The sequence below is a fragment of the Phyllostomus discolor genome, chromosome 11, assembly GCF_004126475.2.
Source record: "Phyllostomus discolor isolate MPI-MPIP mPhyDis1 chromosome 11, mPhyDis1.pri.v3, whole genome shotgun sequence".
In the NCBI taxonomy this organism is placed as follows: domain Eukaryota; kingdom Metazoa; phylum Chordata; class Mammalia; order Chiroptera; family Phyllostomidae; genus Phyllostomus; species Phyllostomus discolor.
The window spans coordinates 87,713,186-87,732,992 of NC_040913.2; the positions used below are offsets into that span (position 1 = coordinate 87,713,186).

At 51.4% G+C, this 19,807-nt stretch overlaps 1 protein-coding gene across 4 annotated transcripts in view; it reads right to left on the minus strand.

The window, feature by feature from the left end:
- Positions 1–554: 554 nt before the first annotated feature.
- TENM3 (teneurin transmembrane protein 3) overlaps positions 555–19,807 on the minus strand; it is a 562,504-nt gene continuing 543,251 nt past the window's right edge. For all 4 annotated transcript variants that reach the window (XM_028526435.2, XM_036011778.1, XM_036011777.1 and 1 more), the window contains 4 exons: positions 14,752–15,048; positions 8,844–10,455; positions 6,141–6,271; positions 555–4,070 (listed from right to left, as the gene is read on the minus strand). In XM_028526435.2, coding sequence (XP_028382236.1) covers positions 3,315–4,070; positions 6,141–6,271; positions 8,844–10,455; positions 14,752–15,048 — 2,796 coding nt within the window. In that variant the 3' untranslated portion in view covers positions 555–3,314. The remainder of the gene's footprint in view (positions 4,071–6,140; positions 6,272–8,843; positions 10,456–14,751; positions 15,049–19,807) is intronic.

The window sequence follows — 19,807 nt, forward strand, 5'->3', positions numbered from 1 at the left end:
CCCGATGCTTGTTGGATCAACATGTTCTCCAGTGGAGGTTGTCACTGCAGAGCAAGTGTGATGAAGGCTGCCGGTTCAGCCTAGCTCACAGCCCTGGCCTGCCAGCCTGGAGCTGCTGAGCCAACCACCCCCTGCGTCAGCTGGTGTCTGCGGGATCTAGGCATCTCCAGGAGCCTGGGAGCCTATTGGCCCGCACTGATTATTCTAATCAAGTGTTTTAATGAAGCACATATTGCCAGGATCACAGGAACGAGGCCTGCTCTCAAGCAGTATTTTTTTCCCTTCTTTTCAGTGATAATGTTTGGCTTTGTGGGGGTGTAATTTAACATTTTTCTAAAGTAAGCCACGGGAGAGTCCCCTGTGGAGGGCGCACTGCTGAGAGGGCTGGTGGACACAGACATAAGAAAAAAACAAAACAGAAGATGTTCCCAACTGGGTTGCAGGTGAATCAATACCCCAAGCACCACGTGTATGTGCACCCTCCACTCTCACACGCGTAAGCAATCCTGGCTGGCCCGAGGTTGTTTTCTTAAAAAAACATATGAACACACACACATTGGGTTGGCTTTTATTGGAATGCCTAGATGCAACCTATAGTCACCAAGTTATGGAAAATTCAGGTCACATATAAAGTTAAGAAGGCAAATGAAAAGAACAATACAAATCAGACAAAATTTACATCTCAAAATATCATGAAAGCATTTTGACTGGCTTTGCCTAAAATACTTTGAATATCAATTTCTTTTTTTTTGTAAGCTAATTCTTTTCATTATACAGTCCCCCCACACCCCGAACTCTTAGAAAAAAAGGTCTTTTGTTTACATATTCCCCAAGGTCACTATTTCTCGTAAAAGCATGTCCGGATCACAAGTCTTTTTAGAAAGAAATAGGCTCATTAGACCTACTAACAAGACACTAATTGGGTTGATTTGACTTCATCTAAAATGAGCACCAGGAGATACTGTAAATCTGTTATCTGGGCCAGTGGAAGGGACCAGTCCGTGTCGAGAAGAGGGTAAGATTATCATTTCACTTCTGCCACGGGGTACAAGCTTTTCATAGTCAATACATCAGGAACATTGCTGAGAATTGAGACCCAGAGCCTACTTCAACCAAAAGTCCTTACAGCATGCTAAACACAGTCCTGCAGAGATGCCGTCGGACGGAACTGCAGACACCTAAGTTAACAGTTAAAAAATAAAACGTAAAACAGAGCCATGTGTATGTGGTTTGAAATCTTGTCGTTTCCTAAATTTGGGCTTCCTAATACTTGCCAAAGGATTTCCAGGATAAAAAATATTAATGCTAATCTGTGCTTTCATTCTAATAAAATATCAGCATTCATTAGAAGATTAATTACTTCGGTATGCTCTACCAAATACACAAAGACAGTAATAGCACTGATACTGTAAAGTCAGTAGCTATTTTGAAACTTTCCCAGCCAATCTGTTTAATAAACACGCCTACTGTGCAATTTAGAGTATGTGATACATACAAAGCAGTTAGAAAATTATTTTCAATACATCACTTGAACCTTTATATTTAACGACATGTTCACTTGCTATATTTTATCACCATTATACATAGAGGAAAACAGTGTGTACTATAGCTCAATGAACTGAGAAATATTTTCTAAAAATATTTTTTTGTGGCTGAATCGAGTGCTCACGCAAGAGATTTGCAAGAGCGGCTGAGCCAGCACGGAAGTGTAGACGCTCTGGGCTGGGCCCCGCGCGCGCATGCGCAGGAGGGCACCGCTGGCCACTCCCTGCCGGCTGGACATGGCGCCCCAGCTTCCCCGACAGAGCAGGGGCTGCCGTTCGCACCAGCTCCCAAGGTGGCCGGGGCGTGTGGGCTCACAGGAGCATCTCTCCCCTTTTTGTCCCTCTTGGTGACCCCAGGGTCCAAACCCAAGACTAGCGGAGTGACCCTGACCTACTCCATTTGGCTCTCTCACCACTGCTGGGTTTCTGCCGTCTTCCCTAGATCTTAAGACACGTGTTCATGGTCACGACTACAGGAGATGCTTTTCTTCCCAGTTTCCCCGAGCATTTGATGGGATCTCTCGCCTCCGTCATGAAACGGAGCTTCAAGGAACGGTGAAGACCCTGTGGTTAAATTCTATCAACTCCCCGTTGACTGCTAGGGCCCGGAGAGGGGACCTGGAACGGCTCCTGCCTACTCCCCACCCCCAGTACGTTTCACCAGCCTTAGATTCCTAACTGTGCCTCTTGGTTGATATTGATGAGGACAGTGGCCTGATGGGAAAGAGAAGGAAGAGAAAGAGGCAATTCTCTGGATAGCCACCCACTTAGGATTGCACTGTCTATCCGTTTCGTGATAGAAAGCTGCACATTTCTCAACCTAATACAAAAATATGAACACTTCTGGACATTATAGGCATAAGTCGTTATATCTCTACAATATAATAATTTATACTGTACAGCTATAACAGGTAACAAAAGGTGCAATCCTTTAAAAAAATCACACAGCTCACATGTTTTTATCATTTTATTTTTAAGTATAAACTTTTTAAACACTTTACATAAATTAACTCCTCTGAGACTAATATTTGATGTACAGTAAATTGTAATTCATATAAAAATCCATAAACAACTTGTCTCACATAATTTACAAAAAAATCAGGGGTTCCTTTGCTTATCAGTGACAAGGGTTGTATCTGCCAGTTTTCCACCCCCTCCCCCCCCGCCGGCAAACCACGACAGCATCGTAAAATGCATTACGATCTCCCCTTGGAGAAGTCACTTGTGCCCGTGTCCTTTTACAAAGCAGCACAGGGAAAGCAGATGGGTCGTCTATAAACTGTAATTTCGCCCCACATTGCAAAATGAACAGAGCTATATATCACATCCTATTGCAGACACTATTTCTTTGTAAGCAAAGGTCGACAATTCGGTAATATTTGGAACCAATGGGGCATCTTTACCCTCGTTAAATACAGTGCCCCAAAGGGACAGAAGGCCCAGGGCAAAACGATTAGGCCTTTTTTTTTCTCTCTTTTTATTATTTGTTCCTTTTATTAGTACCTTCAGTCCAACTGAGTGCAGCGATATGCATATGTAAACATATTCTTTAAAGCCGATCACCTTTAAGGTCATTCAGAAAAGGAGTTCTGTTTTTGTTTTTTCTTCCGTGGATTTTCTTTCTAAAATAGCGGTATCATTCTCGCAGAAGGCTCTTCCGTGTCGGAGAGTCCCAGACGGATTGTGCTACAGACAGATCTGAGCAAAGTGGGGTTCGGCTCGCGGGCCGCGGCGGCGCCCGCCGCTGTCCCCGTCCCCGAGGGGGCGGGGTTACCTCTTGCCGATCTCGCTCTGCCGCAGGAACTGGATGTTGTTGGCGCTGTCGGCCAGCTCGGGGTACTGCTCCACCGACAGCACGTAGTAGCCGTCGTAGCCCTGCACCTTGCCCGCGCTCAGCAGCTGCCGCTTCTCGCCCTCCGTCCAGAGGCGCGCGCCCTCCTCGCCGTCGCGCACGCGCTGCTGCTCGCGCGCCCAGGCGCGGGCGAGCGCGCGCTGCCGCGCCTGCTCCAGGATGCGCGCCTTCTCCTCGTCCAGCGTCATGCCGTAGCGCACGTGCAGCGCCAGCGCGCCGAACTGCATCTCCACGTCGGCGAACCTGCGCGTCCTGCCGTTGACCACGGTCGTGGACTGCGACACGGTCACGTTGATGCCGTTCTCCAGGGCCTTGCGGCCGCTCGTCAACCGCAGCGTGCCCAGGTCGCTCTCGGGCGTGCTGGTCTTGATGAAGTAGTGCGTGTCCTTGCCCTCGATGGTGAAGTGCAGGTTCTCCAGGTAGAAGGCGTTGTTGAGCACCGCCGCCACCTTGATGCAGTCCTCGTTGGCGATGTTGAGCACGTTGGTCTGCACGTGGCCCTGGCTGACCGCCAGCATGACGCCCTTGCCGATCAGCGACTTGACCGTGGCAAACCACAGCCACGACTGCGCGCCGCCACCCTTGCGCCGGTTCACCTGCACCTCTGCCATCTTCCCCAGGGACAGGAAGGCCTTGGCCTGCCTCGCCACTTGCTGCTGAACTCCGAAAATGGGCTGGAAAGGGAAGCAGAACAGAATGGGGGGGGGCGGTTAGAGAACAGCTGTAGCTCTCCGCTGCCGGGAGCCCGGCTTCCTGGCGGCGCTCCCACTCCTAACAAAACGGGGAGAGGGTATTGGGTGGAGAGCTGCAGGGCATTTATTAAAACCTCCATTGGTGCTTTAGAGATGAAAAGGCTTAAGGAACCCTGCGTGGAGAAATGCACTCAAGGTGCCCACACCTCACGCTGATCCAAATGTGTTTTGAAACGTAAAATGAGGTAACTAGCTCCATCACGTACTAGTGCAGAGCTTTTTCGTGTCTAACATGGGCAGGAAAGTCGTGTTTTTAGCTCTTTTTCTTTCAATTTCTAGATGCCCTTTCCCTGCGTCCATCCCTTTTAGAGAACCCAAGTCATCTGGTCCTTCCTCCCGGCAGCTTTCTGGACACAGCAAACCCAGGCGTGGAAAGGCTGGGGTGCTGGGGGCCGGATCGCTGCCTCCCACCGCACATGCTTTGAAGTGCTCGCGCTTTAATGGAGGTAAACGCTGTACCCTCTCCGGGTGGACACAACGTCAGCTGAATTTCGCCAGCAGAACGGAAATGAACGAGGAAGAGTGCACAGGGGGACAGCTGGGGACTGCGTTTAGTGTAAGACTTTGGGAAAACAGTGGGTTTTTTTTTGGAGACCTAGGGACAGGGCACCATCTATACTGGCGGATGATTTAAATTGGGGGCATCTTAACTCAGCCATTTTCTTACACTCCCAGATGTTTGTCTGCCCGGTGTTTTCCAAATGGAAACATCTGCTTCATTTGCAGCAGTGAAAGAAACATTTGTTTCTGTGAACTCGGGGCAGCCTCCGTGTCTTCACCAGCGCTTCCCTAGGCTGTCCTTATGGTGCGTGCCTCTTGCCAGAGAACCTGAACCCTATTGCAAAGTCTGCCTGGGAAAGAAGTGGGCAATGCCAGCTGTACAGTGAGACTGAGATGTTTCCAAACGTGTTGGAAAGTCATCCACAGTTAGGAGGTGCCTCTCCAAATGCATCAGGAAGCTTCAGTGTGTCTTCCTGGTGTGTTATCAGTGTAGACAATGTTTGCCATCAGAAATGTGAAAGATGGCTCCCAGGCCCAGGACACTGATGGGTTTTGCTTTTTAAATGTAAAGATGACATCTGAAAAAGGGACTGCTTTTATGTTATGAAACGTGTACCAGAACACAGGGGTAGTGATACTGTATATGTGCTGCGTGTTGTAGACACGGTTGGCTTTTCTCCTTATATTCATCGAAATGACAGGGAATTGCTCAAGGGGAGGGAGAATTAATCTTTCTTCTAAGAAACTCTGCACCCTCGTCTTATCATTACGGAGTAACCCAATTTCTTGATCTTTAATGATTCTTGCTTTAAGCTAGAAATTCTGGTGTTTTGTTGTGCATTCCTTTCTGATCTTTGAATGGTGGGAATTAAAAGTACCATTTTCTGAAATAAATGGCAGCTTTGACTTTGCAATTCTCCATTCTTTTTTTCTTTCCTTTTTTTCTCAGAACAGTTATAGGCCTCCTGATCTGTTATTTTCAGGACAATTCCATAAGCGCTTCATTGTAGGGGGAGCCTTATATTTTATTTTTAATTGTTTCCCATGAAACGCTGTGAATGTTTTTTTTTTTTAAAAAGGTGAGCTTTGTGGCATTGTTTGTGGGCTGGTAATTTGTAATATGGATCCCCTGCCTTCCTGTTTATTGTGTCCTTGCATTCAGCTGCCCAGGGCCAAAAATGCGGTTTCATGGGGTTCTTTGTAGAAATCGTGCACTAAAAAAAAGGGCTTCTGCATTTTATTAACTGTTGATAATGTCTTTCTATGCTTTTATTTGCATCACTGAAAACAGATTCAAGCCCGTTTCATTGGCCCCTGGTTTGCTGAACAGAAATGCAGACAGAAGTGTTGTTTTTCTCCCCAAAAAGAGTCCAAAAAACTAAAAACTGTCTTTGGTACAGGCTTCACAAGGATAGTTTGATTAAATATGGGTAAAGGAGACACATGTAAGCCATTTATCACCTTTTCATAGTTTTGCTTTTTGTTTCTTACCGGTGTATCATCCCACTGCTGACTCTTCACAAGTTCGTAGGAAGGCTCCGTTAAATCAAATTTGGGAACCGGGAATCCAGGAATAGCATTGTGCAGATGGAAGCCAAATGTCACCAGCCAGCTGTTAACATCTAGGAGAAGAATGTTCCACGGGAGAGGTGTTAGAGTTCTTCTGTGCTTTCATAAATTTAAATTCTTACCTTAAAGAGAACCTGAGTTCACAGACAAGAACCAGACACACAGCACAGGTTTGCCCTGACAGTGTAACACCCTCTCTCCACTTTTAGACATGGAGACAGTAACCTCAATAACTACGTCAGGGGCTACAGAACACGCACAGTACGAGATACTCACGCAGACAGACCAAATGCACTCATGAGTGCGCGCCGCATCCCGTGTTAGTAAAAGCGATGAAGAAAGGCAGTAACAATGCACAGCAGCAGGAGAGAGCCATAGTTGTTGGAAGCAGATGCGATTTGTTTTGTAGTTAGTAAAAACCAGTCTTAGAACGAAGTGGTGTGTTACTGTCTTTCAAAAGTGGCTGCCCGAGGACATGCAGAGCCCCGCAACCCATTTTCTCTTAATAAAGACCCTAAATTGAGAGGATTAAAATCAATAGCAGATACTTAATCAAAGGTGGATGCTGAAAGCTGGCAAAAGTGGCCCAGGGCGCAGATTTCTGACTGTCATTAGTTAGGACTTCAAAGGCTCCCTGTGCACAGGTGGAAGGAAACAAACTTTTGGGGGAAGAAAACCTAGAAACCTTTAAAATGGTATTCTAAAATATTGCCATGTGACTCCAGAAGCCATTAAGCTCAGAATAAGGCTTTTCTTCTCTTCTGGAGGTTATAATGTTGCAGAACTGCTCAGCGGGCTTGCAGCTTTATGAGTACGGTTGGGTGTAGATTATTTTATATATTAAGCACATTGCTGGAAAATTTGAAATTGCATTTCACCTAATATATTTTATGCTGCTCCATCTCTCTTTTGATGTTGCTCAGAAAATGCTGCTGTGGCATTCCCTGCAGCCCCCGTTGCTAGGAGAGGGTGGATTCAGGAGCTGCGGGCTTTCCCGCCTTCCAGGCAGCCCCTGTCAACACCTCTTAAATAACCCGTGTTTAACCGCTTGTCAGAATGATGGAGAGCTGCTCGCTTCCTCTTTCCTTCTTCGGGGCACGGGCTCTCACCTCGTCGCCAGGCTGGCAGGTCCTTTGTGCAGGCATCATGCGGCTCTCAAATCAGTGGTGCTCTCTTAAATGGGGGTCGGGGTGGTGGGGAGAGAAAGCCCCCAAGTTCGTCATGTAGGATGATAGAGATGTCTGTCTGTCTATCTTGTGTTTGGAGAAAAACGCTCCCGACTGGTGGAACGTTGGAGGTGAGGGCCCTCCCACTACGAATGGTGTCGGGGTAACAGTGAACATCAAAGGGCCCTAAGTATTGAACAGAAAGCACCGCCGGAATGCTGGGATGTGAACGCAGATTTGTGCCGAAAAGGCACCAAGGAGAATGCCCTAGGGGGCCGCCAGATTAGGATCCTGCGAGAAGGGGCACGTAGCCGGTTCACACGGGAGGGAGAGGGCCGAAAGCTCCGGGAAGTCCAGAAACGCAGGGGGCAGACGTGCAATGGACAGGGGACAGCGTGTTGGGAGGTGTGCGGAGACCTGAGAAAACAGACACCTCGGCGCACCGGCAATGCTGAGCAAGAAAAGAGACCCCCTGAAGGAGCAAAAGGCACAATGGAAAAAACCGTGAACTAAATCAAATGAAAAAAAGAGAACAGGAAAGACCCTTCCTCCAGGAAACATTAACGTAGTTCGGAGGTGAACGGTGGCCCTGTGGTTCTGGAACGAAAGATGGACGCGGAAGGATCTAGGGTCCCGGGGGCGGGGGCGGGGGCGGGGGCTGGGCGGGGGCTGGGCAGGGGAGCAGTAAGACAAGTCAGCTACTCAAGGAAATGAGGGTCCTGCTCGCCGGGACCTTGTTGCTGTTTCGCACCCCAGTTGTTCCGCGGTGGCGGAAGTGGGACCTGATGTTTTCAACTGAATCATGCACTAAGCTTGGAAAGATCTTACATCTGTATCCCGAAAACTACCCTTTGTTGGCAGGGCAATTAGTGTGCCCATTAGTACGCCAGAACTGCACCACCCGACAATGAAGACGGTAGGACAGGACAGAAGTGAGGACAGAAACAGCATAGGCGTCTGAGCAGCTCATGGGGGGAACGGCTCCTTTGTTGTCCAGACGAAGGTGGCGGTGGTGCAGAGAGCGCGACACGCCTCCCAGCGAGCCACACCGTGTCGTGTTTCACACCGACTGTTCCCACCAGAGGCAACGGGATTTGTCTACAAAGCCACACGACTCGTGGGAGAGGAGGTGGGACGTGAACTCCAGTCTGGGGACTCCCAGTTCGGTCTGTCTTTCTGCACCTGCACGTGTCACTTGCCTGAAGGGACTGGATTCCCTGTCATTTCAGAAAACGTGGCCGTGGGCACTGGCAAGCAGAACAGGAAGTAACAAACTAGGTCTGTTCCCTTTTTGGTTTCTCTATGGTCCCACAGAGAAAACCGTGGAAGAAGTTAGGCATTCGGTTCTGCCTGAGTGGAGTTATCAAGTTAGAGAAAGCAACTCCGATTGTTCTGCGTATTAATCTAAGGGCCAGAGCAACTCAGCACCTGGGAAGGAAGGAAGGAAAATGACGCTCACCTGTGATGTAGTCTTTCACATCGTGGATTTTGCTCGCAGGGTTGTTATTCCTGAACATGTACAGGTTGAAAGGAGCTGGGTCCTTCCCGATTCTCCTCCAGATCTCTATGTCCGGCGTGGTCCACCGCCCTGCCAGAATGTCATAGTCTCTCTCCCCGAAGTGGATTAATTTCGTGAGCGGGTCGTACAGGCCCCCGTGGAACCCGATGACCAGCTGGAAGTCGACGTTGGAGTCGAAGTAGATCTCGCCGTACGCGGTGTACTGGATCTGCTTCAGCATTAGCCCGTTGCTGCTGAAGACGGCCAGCGGGGTCCCCGTGTTGTCCGACGCGATGTAGAACTCGTCCCCGCTGCTGATCTCCATGGCAAAGAGGTGCCCCTGGAGGTCGTAGTAGAGGGAGGTGATTTCCGAGCTCGAGTGGTTGTAGACGTGCGTGATCCTCGTGGGGTACGTGAGGTCGGCGTAGAAGAACTGCAGGTGCTGCCCGAGGCTGGTCTTGCTGGAAACGCGCCTCCCCAGGCCGTCGTAGCGGTAGATCACCGTCCAGCCGCTGCCCTTGCTGTACACGCGCGTGAGGAGCCCCTTGGAGCTGTACTCGAAGATCTCGGTGCCGCGCTGGCGCAGGAAGCCGTCCTCGTCCAGCCGGTACTGCACGTCGCCCAGCCGGGTGATGCGGTCCCGCAGGTCGTAGCGGAGCGGGGTGAGGCGGGCGCTGCTGCTGGGGTTCAGCAGGTGCAGGTTGCCGTTCAGGTCGTAGTTGTAGCGCCACATGATCTTCTCGTTCAGGTAGACCGTCTGCAGCTGCCCGTCCACGTCGTACTCGTACGCGTACTTGGTCGTGTTGGCGAAGGGCCCGATCTTGATCTCCCTCTTGGTCACCCGGCCCATGTTGTCGTATTGGATGGTAATCCAGTACATGAGCGACCTGAAGATCTCGTACTGAATCTCCTTGATGCGGCCGTGCGCGTCGAAGTGCTTCGTGTACGTCATGACCGCCGTGGAAATGATCTGGTTGATGTCGTAGTATATAACCCCGAACTTCCCAAACTGCTCCACCTTGCCGGAGATGTCATCGAACTGATAGAGGTCAATGGGCAGCGGGGTTTCATTGATGACGCCCTGCATGCTGGTCACGCGAAAGCTGTTGTCATAGCTGTAGTCAAACCGCGCGTTGACCATCCCGTCCTCGCTGAAGCGGAAGATCTGCCTGTCAATCAGGGGGCCGATCTGCCTGTACCTGATGGTGCAAATGAAACCGTCGCTCTGGAGGTTCACTGTTTTCAGGACTCCCGCCGTCTCGTCGTAGGTGAAGCTGACTCGGGTGCTATCGTACAAGATCTCCGAGAGCCTGGTCTGCCTCCTGTACTTGAACAGGACCCTCCGACTCGTGCCCAGGAACGCCGTTTGCAGGAGCAGCCCCTCCTCGTTGTAGTCGGTGATGACGGAGGCGTTGCTCTCGGGGGGGTTGTATATGTTGCGGTAGTAGCCGATGGAGCGGATGGTCTGCATGGTGTGGCGGGCCACGCTGGGCATGGTGATGGCCGACAGCCGGTCCCACATGTCGTACTCGAAGATGTACTGCCTCTGGCTGTGCAGCAGCAGGACCATGGACTGCAACGACAGAGAGAGAGAGCGCGCACCGTTAGCCGCCGTCTGCGAGCGGGGGAGGCCAGAGCAGGGTCAGTGACCACAGAGACGCTGGAGAAAATGCTTTTCATTTTAACTGAGTTACCCTCGACCTTACATGCTGCCAACGATTCCCTGCCTGATTTTCCTGGATGCTTAATTGGGAGGGGTTCTACAATCAGTGGCTCGAGATTCAGAACGTGCCGCTTGTCGGGACCGTCCCATCCATTTCCGGGCCCTCGCAGCCAGGCGGCAGATCGTCCCTGGACTTGGATGGGTCGGAAGGGGGCGCGGGCAAAGTGGCTCCGGGGACAGTACTGCAGGGGGAGGGAGCCTGTGGGAGAGGCATTGCCACCCATAAGCAGCAATTACCGAGTAAGGGGGCTTTTCCCCCTCGTTTGATTGAAGAGCCTCTCAAATCATGTTTTAATTTTCAGAGGATTTGGGGGAGGAGCATTCAAAATATTATTTTATGAAGAAGAGATATAAAATTAGCCCCAAATGGATACTGTGCACATAAAGCATCAATGTCAACAAACACTACTAAATTAATCCCGCGGTGAGCGAGAGCTGTAAATGCCCTTAATAGAAATATGAACCCGGATGTGTCTTTTTTTTTTTTTTGGTTTGTTTGCAAATTTTTTTAAAAGATTTTATTTTTAGAGAGAAGGGGAGGACGGTAAAGAGAGAGGGAGCCTCTCATATGTGCCCTGACTGGGGACCAAACCTGCAACCCAGGCACATGCCCTGACTGGGAATCAAACCGGTGACCTTCCACTTCACCGAACGATGCCCAGCCCACCGAGCCACACCGGTCAGGTCTGTTTGCACATTCTTGGATGGCATCCGTGATGACGATGAAATCCACATGTTGAAATTTCCTTTTGTGAGTACCACACCCACTCTACACAGCAGGTGCTGTGAAAATGGTTTCTGGACTATATACACTGCTTTGGTGCAAAATTATGAAATGAATAAATATATAAATGAAAGGTAGCTTTGCTTATTTTGCACGTCCCTGCAGGAAGACAAAAGACAGGCACTTACGAGGCCCAGATGAGTGGGCCGGTCGAGGCAGCCCGACAGGCCCACAGGGCACAGGGGTGTTCCCTCGGGGAAGCTTCCTCTTCACCCCGTCAGACCACGAGGAGTGGCCGCAGAACCGGAGGATGCTTGGGTTGGAGGCCCTCCCGGGGCTTCTGCTTTGCCTGTGACGTCGAGGTGCCCAAGGCTCGTGCTTTCTTTCCCACCGGGCACCATCTCCCACAGCAGCCTGCGGGACCCGCCCCTGCAGCGTCTCCCCTGTGGGCGCATCTAGGGCTCTTCCGCGTGCAGGCGGCTCGGTCGGTGCCCTGCACGTGGTTCCCGTAGTTCCCGTTCTCCCAAGGGGGCCGGGACTGTTGCTGAATTCTCGGGAATCAGTAGGCAGTTTCACAGTCACTTAGAGTCCCATCATCAGATGGTGCATAGTGAGACACTACTTGTTTTGCTATGGTTAAGTTTTGGCCTAGTGTGCCTCATCTGGCCAGGACATGGAGGTAGTGTGTGTGGATTTTAGGGGTTGCAGAGACAGGATGAGTACGTACCTGCTGGCTTTTCTGACCCCCACTGATGCGTGAAGGTGACATGCTTCTTGCTGCCCTTAAATATTTTCCAGTCCCATGATGATCACCACTATCAATTTTGGGGGTCTGGACATTTTGGTTCCTGGTTCTCTTCCCTGTCATGGATTCCAGCTGGGAGCGGTGTTCCGGAAGGAAGCAGTGGTCCTCTCCCAGCCTCTCCTCCTGGCTGCAGGGGAACTACTTTCTCCGAGTCAGGATTTGCTCCCAGGAAGGTGTGTGTGCAGGCGGCTCTCGCTGTGGTCTCTCAAGAAAGGACCGGTCAAGCGACCAGCCGTGCAGCAGGCTGCTCAGCCTGGACGGCAGCCGTCAGGACACAGGCGTGGTCCCTCGTCTCAGGGCTGAGTCTCCTCTAAGGAGAGCACATGAGTGGGTTTGCAAGAGGAGAGGCTGGCGAGTGGGGTCCTCGCTGGCGGCATCTGGAGTTGGGGAGCCGCCTGAAGACAGCAGCATCCGACCGCGGAGCTGACACTGGCTCTCAGGGAGACCAGAACTGACGGGACAGCCCCAGCGCAGGGCCGAGGGTGAGGCTGTGAGGCTGCGGGGCCCACCTCTGCCGGAGATCCAGATTGCGTGAGGTGAGCACAATGATGTGTACGTGAGGGTTTCGGCAGCAGAAGCTACCCTGTGTGCAATGAGTGAGCATCCAGAGTTGAGTGTGTCACGCAGGCTGCTGTCGTGGTGGTGAGAGCTCTGAGGTGTGAGAGGCGGCAGAACTCAAAACCAAATCATTTTCCAGGGCTCACGTGTGTTTCAAAGGCCAACGGAGTGTAACAGGGTGTAGCCAAGAGGGGGGCCCCAAATAGGCATTTGGAATGGGGTCCAGAACTCAAGGTGTTCAGGAAATATTAGGATGTCCATACCCCGCCCCCCCAACCAGGTGTGGGTTGGGGGAAGGGACAAATGGAGCAGGGCCATTGAGAGCTGTTTTGCATAGCAACAGCCTCACAGCTAACCTCTGGCTGTGGTCATTTAACATATCTATAACCGGTTACAGAGATATGTTAAATAGCTGTGGCCATGCTCAGAGCCAGGGAAATGGAAGTAAGTTCCCCACCAAGATGTAACTGGGGAGCAGGTTCCCCGAGTTACAGTGCCTGCATGGGAGCTTGGAGAAGATTGGCCCCATGACATGGGACCATGCCTGCCCAGACCCACTGTGGCAGCCCAGTGAAGCTGGAAGGATAGGAGAGAGCTGGCAGGTGTAACTGATTGTGGGAGGAGTCGGAAGTGGGGCTGCGGAGGAGGATTGGTGGGGATATTAAAACCGAGACTTGGCAGCCAGTGGAAAGAGAACCAGTCTTTAGCAGAGTGGGGACTCCTGCAGCCCTACGAGAGACAATCACCATGCAGCTTTAGCAGAGAAGTTGCCACTCAGCTATGGCAGTGAAGGAGAACCATTCGGCTGTGGCAATAGAATGGAGAGCCACACAGCTTTGCCAGAGTGGGGACCCCCGCAGCTTTAGAAGGGGGAACCACCACCCGGCTTTAGCAGAGATCCTGGCGACACAGCTGATGGTGCCGGGAACCGAGGGAGGCCTACCAGCCGAGACGGATTACTGAGAAGAACCGGGGGCTACCTGAGCCACGGACTTCTATTTCTTTTCCTGAGATACGGTACCCCAGACTGGGCAAAGGGGGAAGGAAGGACTGTGTGTGTTTGTGGGTGTTTTAAGGGACTTTAGGATTTTGATGAAGACATTAGGTCACTACTTTAAGTTTATATAGCATTAAATAAACATTTCCTTTCCTTTTCACCAATCTCTGGCATTGAGAGACATCTTTCCTCTGGTGGCGGACATAACAAACCTGGGGGGGTTCCATTTGGGTAGCAGTTTATTGTCCCAGGCCCCCCCGTTCTTGCTCTGTCACAGAAGGACCCCATGAATGTGCTCTTGGGTGGGTCACATTTCTTAAGAAAGGAATTACAGGGAGACGACCCTTTCCCTCTCCTTCCTTTCCCTTCACTCCCTCTGCCTCCCAGTCTCTGCCCCAAAGCACGCATCGTACGACCACACATGTGGCACACCTGGACCTTGCCGTCTGCTTTGGTATGGTTCACGGTTCTTAAGAATGGGAGAGAAAAAAGCCCAAGCTAGGGTGTTTGCCTTTTCTGTGTGGAAGAACGGAGAGATGCCACAGAGGTCTGGAAGCGTGGCTTTCTAAAAAGTGGCCTCTTTTGGTTGATAACGCACACACAGGGCCCACACGCTCTGCACGGTCACGCTGAAGCTCTGCGGCCACAGCACCACCCGGACGGCTTTCCCGTGCGAACGTGAGGCTCTTCAACGAAAGGCCCGGCGCCGAGACGATTTACAAACGACTTACACGCCCCAGGCCTCATTTGTGGATGCGGCCCGTGTCGACGCTTGGCAGGTGGACAGTGTTATTGCTTGTTTGTTTACTGCACACATCACTCACAAGGGCCTCAGACGGCAGAGCTGAACTGAGGAGAAAGTGCTTCGCTAACACAGAGATCCATCACGGCCGCACGGATGTGACTCACACGTCGATACTTAGAATAATGAATGGAACTCAGTCACACGTCACTTCTCCACGCCCCCCCCCCCCCCCCACCCCCGCGGCAGCGCCCCGGGAGGCTGCTGACAAATGCCAGGCATCGCCCGTCTCTCTCTGCGCTGTGTGCGTGCCGACGTACCTTTTCCAAGTACGTGTAGCTCCACGTTTTACCGTCAGCGAAGACCCTCGACACGATCCTCCCCTGCCCGTCGTAATCTACTTTCTCGCTGGTCGTGCCCCGCTGGATGCTGGCGATCTGGCCCGTGGATGAGTAGGTGACGTTGACGGCCATCAGCTTGCTGCTCGGCAGCCAGAGGGTCGGGTGCCCGGACGTGTCGTAGGCGATCCTCAGCAGAAACTTACGGTGGTCGTCGTAGATCTTCTCCGTCTTCGTCGTGCGATCGAAGTCCACCGACAGGAGGTTCCTGCCGTTAACCTGCGGGAACACGGACAGGGCGACGAGATAAATCGCGCCGGTCCAGCCCCAGCGCCTTATTACCCTTTGGCGTCCCCGCTATCGTTCAAACACCGTTTATGGTGATTGATTCTCGATGTCAGCAAATTAATTCAGCAACTTCTTGGGTACAAGTGCAAGGCAGTAGATTAACTGCTCCCTTAAAAGGTTTCATTAAGCAGGAGGACAGCCTGGCATTTGTTCAAAACCTTTTCAATTACGTTTTGTAAACTTGAGCAACCGATAAGGAAAAGACCCAAATGTATTTGCTTTGAAGTTTGCGAAGGAGACAGGAAGGTGGGAAACGTGACATCGCTGTGAACTGCTCCAAGCCCCTCCCCCCGAGAGCCCCGGCAAATAACTGCCCGGCAGGTTAATCACGGCCACGTTAAATAAAGCAGTGGTCAGTGCGACTGGAGCCTTTTGTCGAGCAGTTCAGTATAAGCTGGAACCCCCATTACTGTAAATTATTAATGAGCTGCAATCGCAGGAGGCTGCACACACGATCATTGCTTTTGGCCAAAGGCTGCGATGTCACAACTTTCCCGAATGCCTTTTCCTTGAGCAACATCTGGTTAACTGGCAGGGACTCGGGGTCCTCTGCTCCCACGCCTGCACGGTCCGACTCGTGGGATTAAGGCACAGATCTGGCACCACGTGGCTGGGGCGGGGTCTCTGCGTGGCTCTGTGCCATGTCCAGGGTCTTTGGCCACGCTCCGTTGTTACTGTCTGAGATCCAAGGTGCACGTGAACCAGCACACGCTGCTGCGGTGGGCGGGCGGCCTTGGTGAGGTTCTGCGCTGCTCGCAGACTGGGGACCCCCTCAAAGGGAGGCCAGCACCTCCCCTCTCTGGTCTTCCACAGCACCTGTGTGGCCGTGGTGGCTTGTACATAACAACATCTTGTTAACTGTTGGGATTGTCAAAAAGTAAATGGAAAATCTTAATTTCACATGGCCGTGTCCTGGATACAGCCATCAAAACAGACAGCATCAGCTGATCAGTTATACACACTCACCACCTCCTATCTACACACACCACACACACACACACACACACACACAGAGGGTGGGCAAAAGTTGGTTTACAGTTGTGAGTATGCAAAACAGCTTATTCTTGTATTACTACTTATTAATTATTGCATTACTTTCCATACAAAAATTGTAAACCTACTTCTGCCCTACCCTGTACATTTGTAAATATATATAGGTACACATATAATATACATGTATATTTATGAAAATGTGGGATGAAACTAATTTGTACGTTCTATCGTCAGCACTGAACAAGTCCCATGAAAAAATATTCCTTCAGCTTACACTTTTCCCACTAGCTGCTCAAGGGGAGTATTGTGAAGTCCACGGAAAGGCAAAGGTAAAAGCTAAACAAAGCGTTCACGTCTTACAGGCAAAGCGATCTGGGGGAGAAGGGGCCCCAGAGAGAAGGTTCACAGCAAACAAGCAAGCAGAGCCCCGGATGGAAGTCAGGAGGTCTTAATCTTTCGGTCCCATTATCTAGGAGCTACCGGACGGGAGAGGAGGAGACAAAAACCACGGCAGCACGGCAGAAATGGCGAGAACTGGTGTGTGGGCGGGGGGCAGGGGGTGTGGGCACGTGTGTGCTGGGGGCAGGGACCCAGGGGCCTCCAGACCTGACCGGGCCCAGAACCCAGCTGCATGGCTTTGGGCTTCCGGCCCCTCAGAGTCTGTTTTGTCCGTCTGTCAATGCAGGGGTCACACCAGAGCATTCGGGCTCTTTCAGCGGCTTTGAGGCGACCCGGCCTCGCCAGCTGAACACGTCCGGCCTTCCGTGTTCCCACGTGGGAGTGTCTGCATCCTGGTTGCCCCCTGTCTGATGTGAATTCTGTGAACCTTTGTGAGTTTCGGTTTGCAGAGCCCTTTGTGTATCTTGGGAAGAAGCTACTAGCTGATGTTACGCATATACATTTGAAAGCTGGTAGAAAGGTTTGGTTTCACATCCGATGGACTCAGTACCCAACTGGCAGAGCCCAGCTCCGCAGCTCGGATTTGAACGTTTCTGACGCCTTAAGTAGAGGTTTGCACAACCTCAGCGGTTTCCCAGGGCTCTTGTGTTTCTCCGGTTGTGATCGCAAAGGAGGAAAACACTCCCTGCATGTGCAGCTCTGCCCCTTTTTTCCTTCCTCAGGTGGTTCCAGGCTGCGAAGGGCCCCCCCCCCCCCCCCCACGCTCTGCTGCCCACAGCCTTGCCCATCTGTTCCTCTTTTACTTTGCAGTCACTTGAACTTGCATCTCAAGTTCTTGGGTGGCTTCCTCGGCCCTCCTTTATCGTTGCGATATTTCCTGTGGTGTGAGCCGAGGAAGTCTGGACTGCAGACCTGGTGGGGTGGCTCCCGACTGGGAGGAGGGCAAAGAGACAGGTCGGCACCTCTCCCCACCACTGCCCGTGCCCTGCGCCTGCGTCTCGGACCCGCGTTTTGGTGTGTGAGTGGGGCTGCAGAGCACTGGCGTGTCCTGGTGAAAATCAGCGGTGTCCTCACCGCTGCCATCGTGTGAGCCCCCACTCCGGACACGGCTGAGAACAAGCGTCTGGGTGGAGGTTTCATGTTTCTTGCATCCAGACAAACACTGCAGGCCATGCCGTTCCCATCTCCTTGCCACCGGAGAAGGAGGCAAGCATGAGAATGTGCCCGTGCTTTTTCTGCATTCCCAGCAAAAGCCCCGGTTTTAACCATCCTCACTTTTCCAGACACCAGCCACTGTGATTCAGTATGTAAAATTTCAAAAGACACTAAAAGAGTATTTTGTTCCCCCCCATCCTTCTCAAACGTGCCCGAACTACCTGCTCTGGGTTGTAAAGGAAGTGCTGAAGTCAAGGGACGTTTCCCTCCCAGGACGCAGTCCTGCTTACTTACACCTTTATGAAACCAAGGCCCTTGGCAACCTTTCTTGGTCTTTACTGGACAATCATGAGGCACCAGCACTGTTCCATGCCCCAGGGGCCTTATAATAAATATTTTTAATTTACAATATCAAGTTAAATGGAATAGTTCACCTAAGATTGAAAAAAGAAAAACACACACACCATCAGATCATTGCTATACCCCCAGCTACGTATAAATGACTCCGAATGCTGGGTCTGGGTAAGAGACCACCAGGAATTCCTTGCGATGCACAGCGTTTCTTTTAAGGCAGCGTGGAGACACCCCGTTTTCAAAGATCACGTGCAGCACGACAGTAATTAATCACAACGTGCCTCTGATGCTGGGAGGGGCAGCTGTCTGCCCGCTGGAATGCTGGAAACACGAGGGCACACAGCCATGAGAACAGCGGCTTGAGGGGTAAAGATGCCAGGCCTAGTCGGATCACATTCACGTGCCTGGATGTTGTGGAGGGAAGGTAGGCGGTGCTGGCTTGTGACCCAGCACGCTCGGTTATGGCACCTCGACCCCCCACTGTCCCCATTGGAGCACCAGCTGGCTGCAGACTGTCCTGTGCCTCTCAGCACGGCAGCGAGTGCTCACTGCGTTGTAGGGTCCCACTCGAGGCTGTGCCACTCCGATTACAGTGAGAAACGGGGTGTCACACGGGCGTGGCCAGCATAAGATTGTTTCAATGCACTGTACTATGTACGCATGCCTTTGAACACATTTTTGCTTTGCAAATTTGGAGGATTTCTCTTAAAAAATAACTAACTGAATGTTTTTCTTGGAGCATCTAAATTCTGGGCAGTCTAGAAGATGAGTTTTATTCTTAGAGTGCCACACATTTTTTTTTTAACCGATGAAACGCTGGTTCCAAAGTCCACTGCTGACAAAAATTAGGAATGTTTTCTAAACGTTCTAAGGCGGTGACCTGCAGCAACTATCACGCACGTGTCTTTTGCAAACAAATTTAGCTGCAGATAAGCAAGTCTCAGAGCTGTCTAATCTTCCTTCTGCTACGCTTGCCCGAATCTCTGCCCCGACTTCATTTCTTGTCATTGTCGACTGTATCCACCCCCTCCCCTTACTGCACTATTTCACAAGAAACACTTTCACGTCTCTACTGTCCGACATCATTTTCCCTTTCCTAATCCTTGCCCTTTTCAAACATTTGAGACTTCTGTGTCTGGTGTTATATCCATTACGTCTGTGCCGTCTCCTGGCTAGTGCTAGGTTGGTTTACAGCGGTCCAGCGTTTGCAAGGATGTGCTCCGCACAGATCCCACCCCCTTCTTTAGGAAGACACAGATGCAGTGAAATAAATAACCCACGTTATAAGCTTGGCTTTTCCTCAGTCTCCCATTCATCGAATCAGTGTCCGAGTGTCTGCCCTGTGTCAGGCACATGGCTACACTGAGGTCAATACCTTAAAACAAGACAGAACTTCCTGCTAGGAAATACAGTGGGAGGTAAGAGAGAAGGTGTCCCCTGGGTGGCGCTTCAGCTGCTCCCGAGGCCGCGGTGGCCTCTGGTGTTCCTCCGTTCCCGTCCCCATTCCTCCCCGCGTGTGGCAGACAGACTCCAGGTCCGGTCCTTAGACCGGATTTTCCTGTCCTCACTTCCTCCTTAGAACTTCTCCCGCAGAATCCACTGAGGAATGAAATTAGCCGTGGGAGCTGGCACAGCCAATCTTATCTTGAAAGGAGGAAACCCTCCCCTGTGATCCCGGCGTTGTCTCTGCGAGAGCATCCGCGCACATCAGCCGGAGCTCCCCCACCCCCCCGTGTGGCCCTCGCCGCTCTAAATGCTGTGTCTTCTGAGATGCCTTGCTGCCACTGCG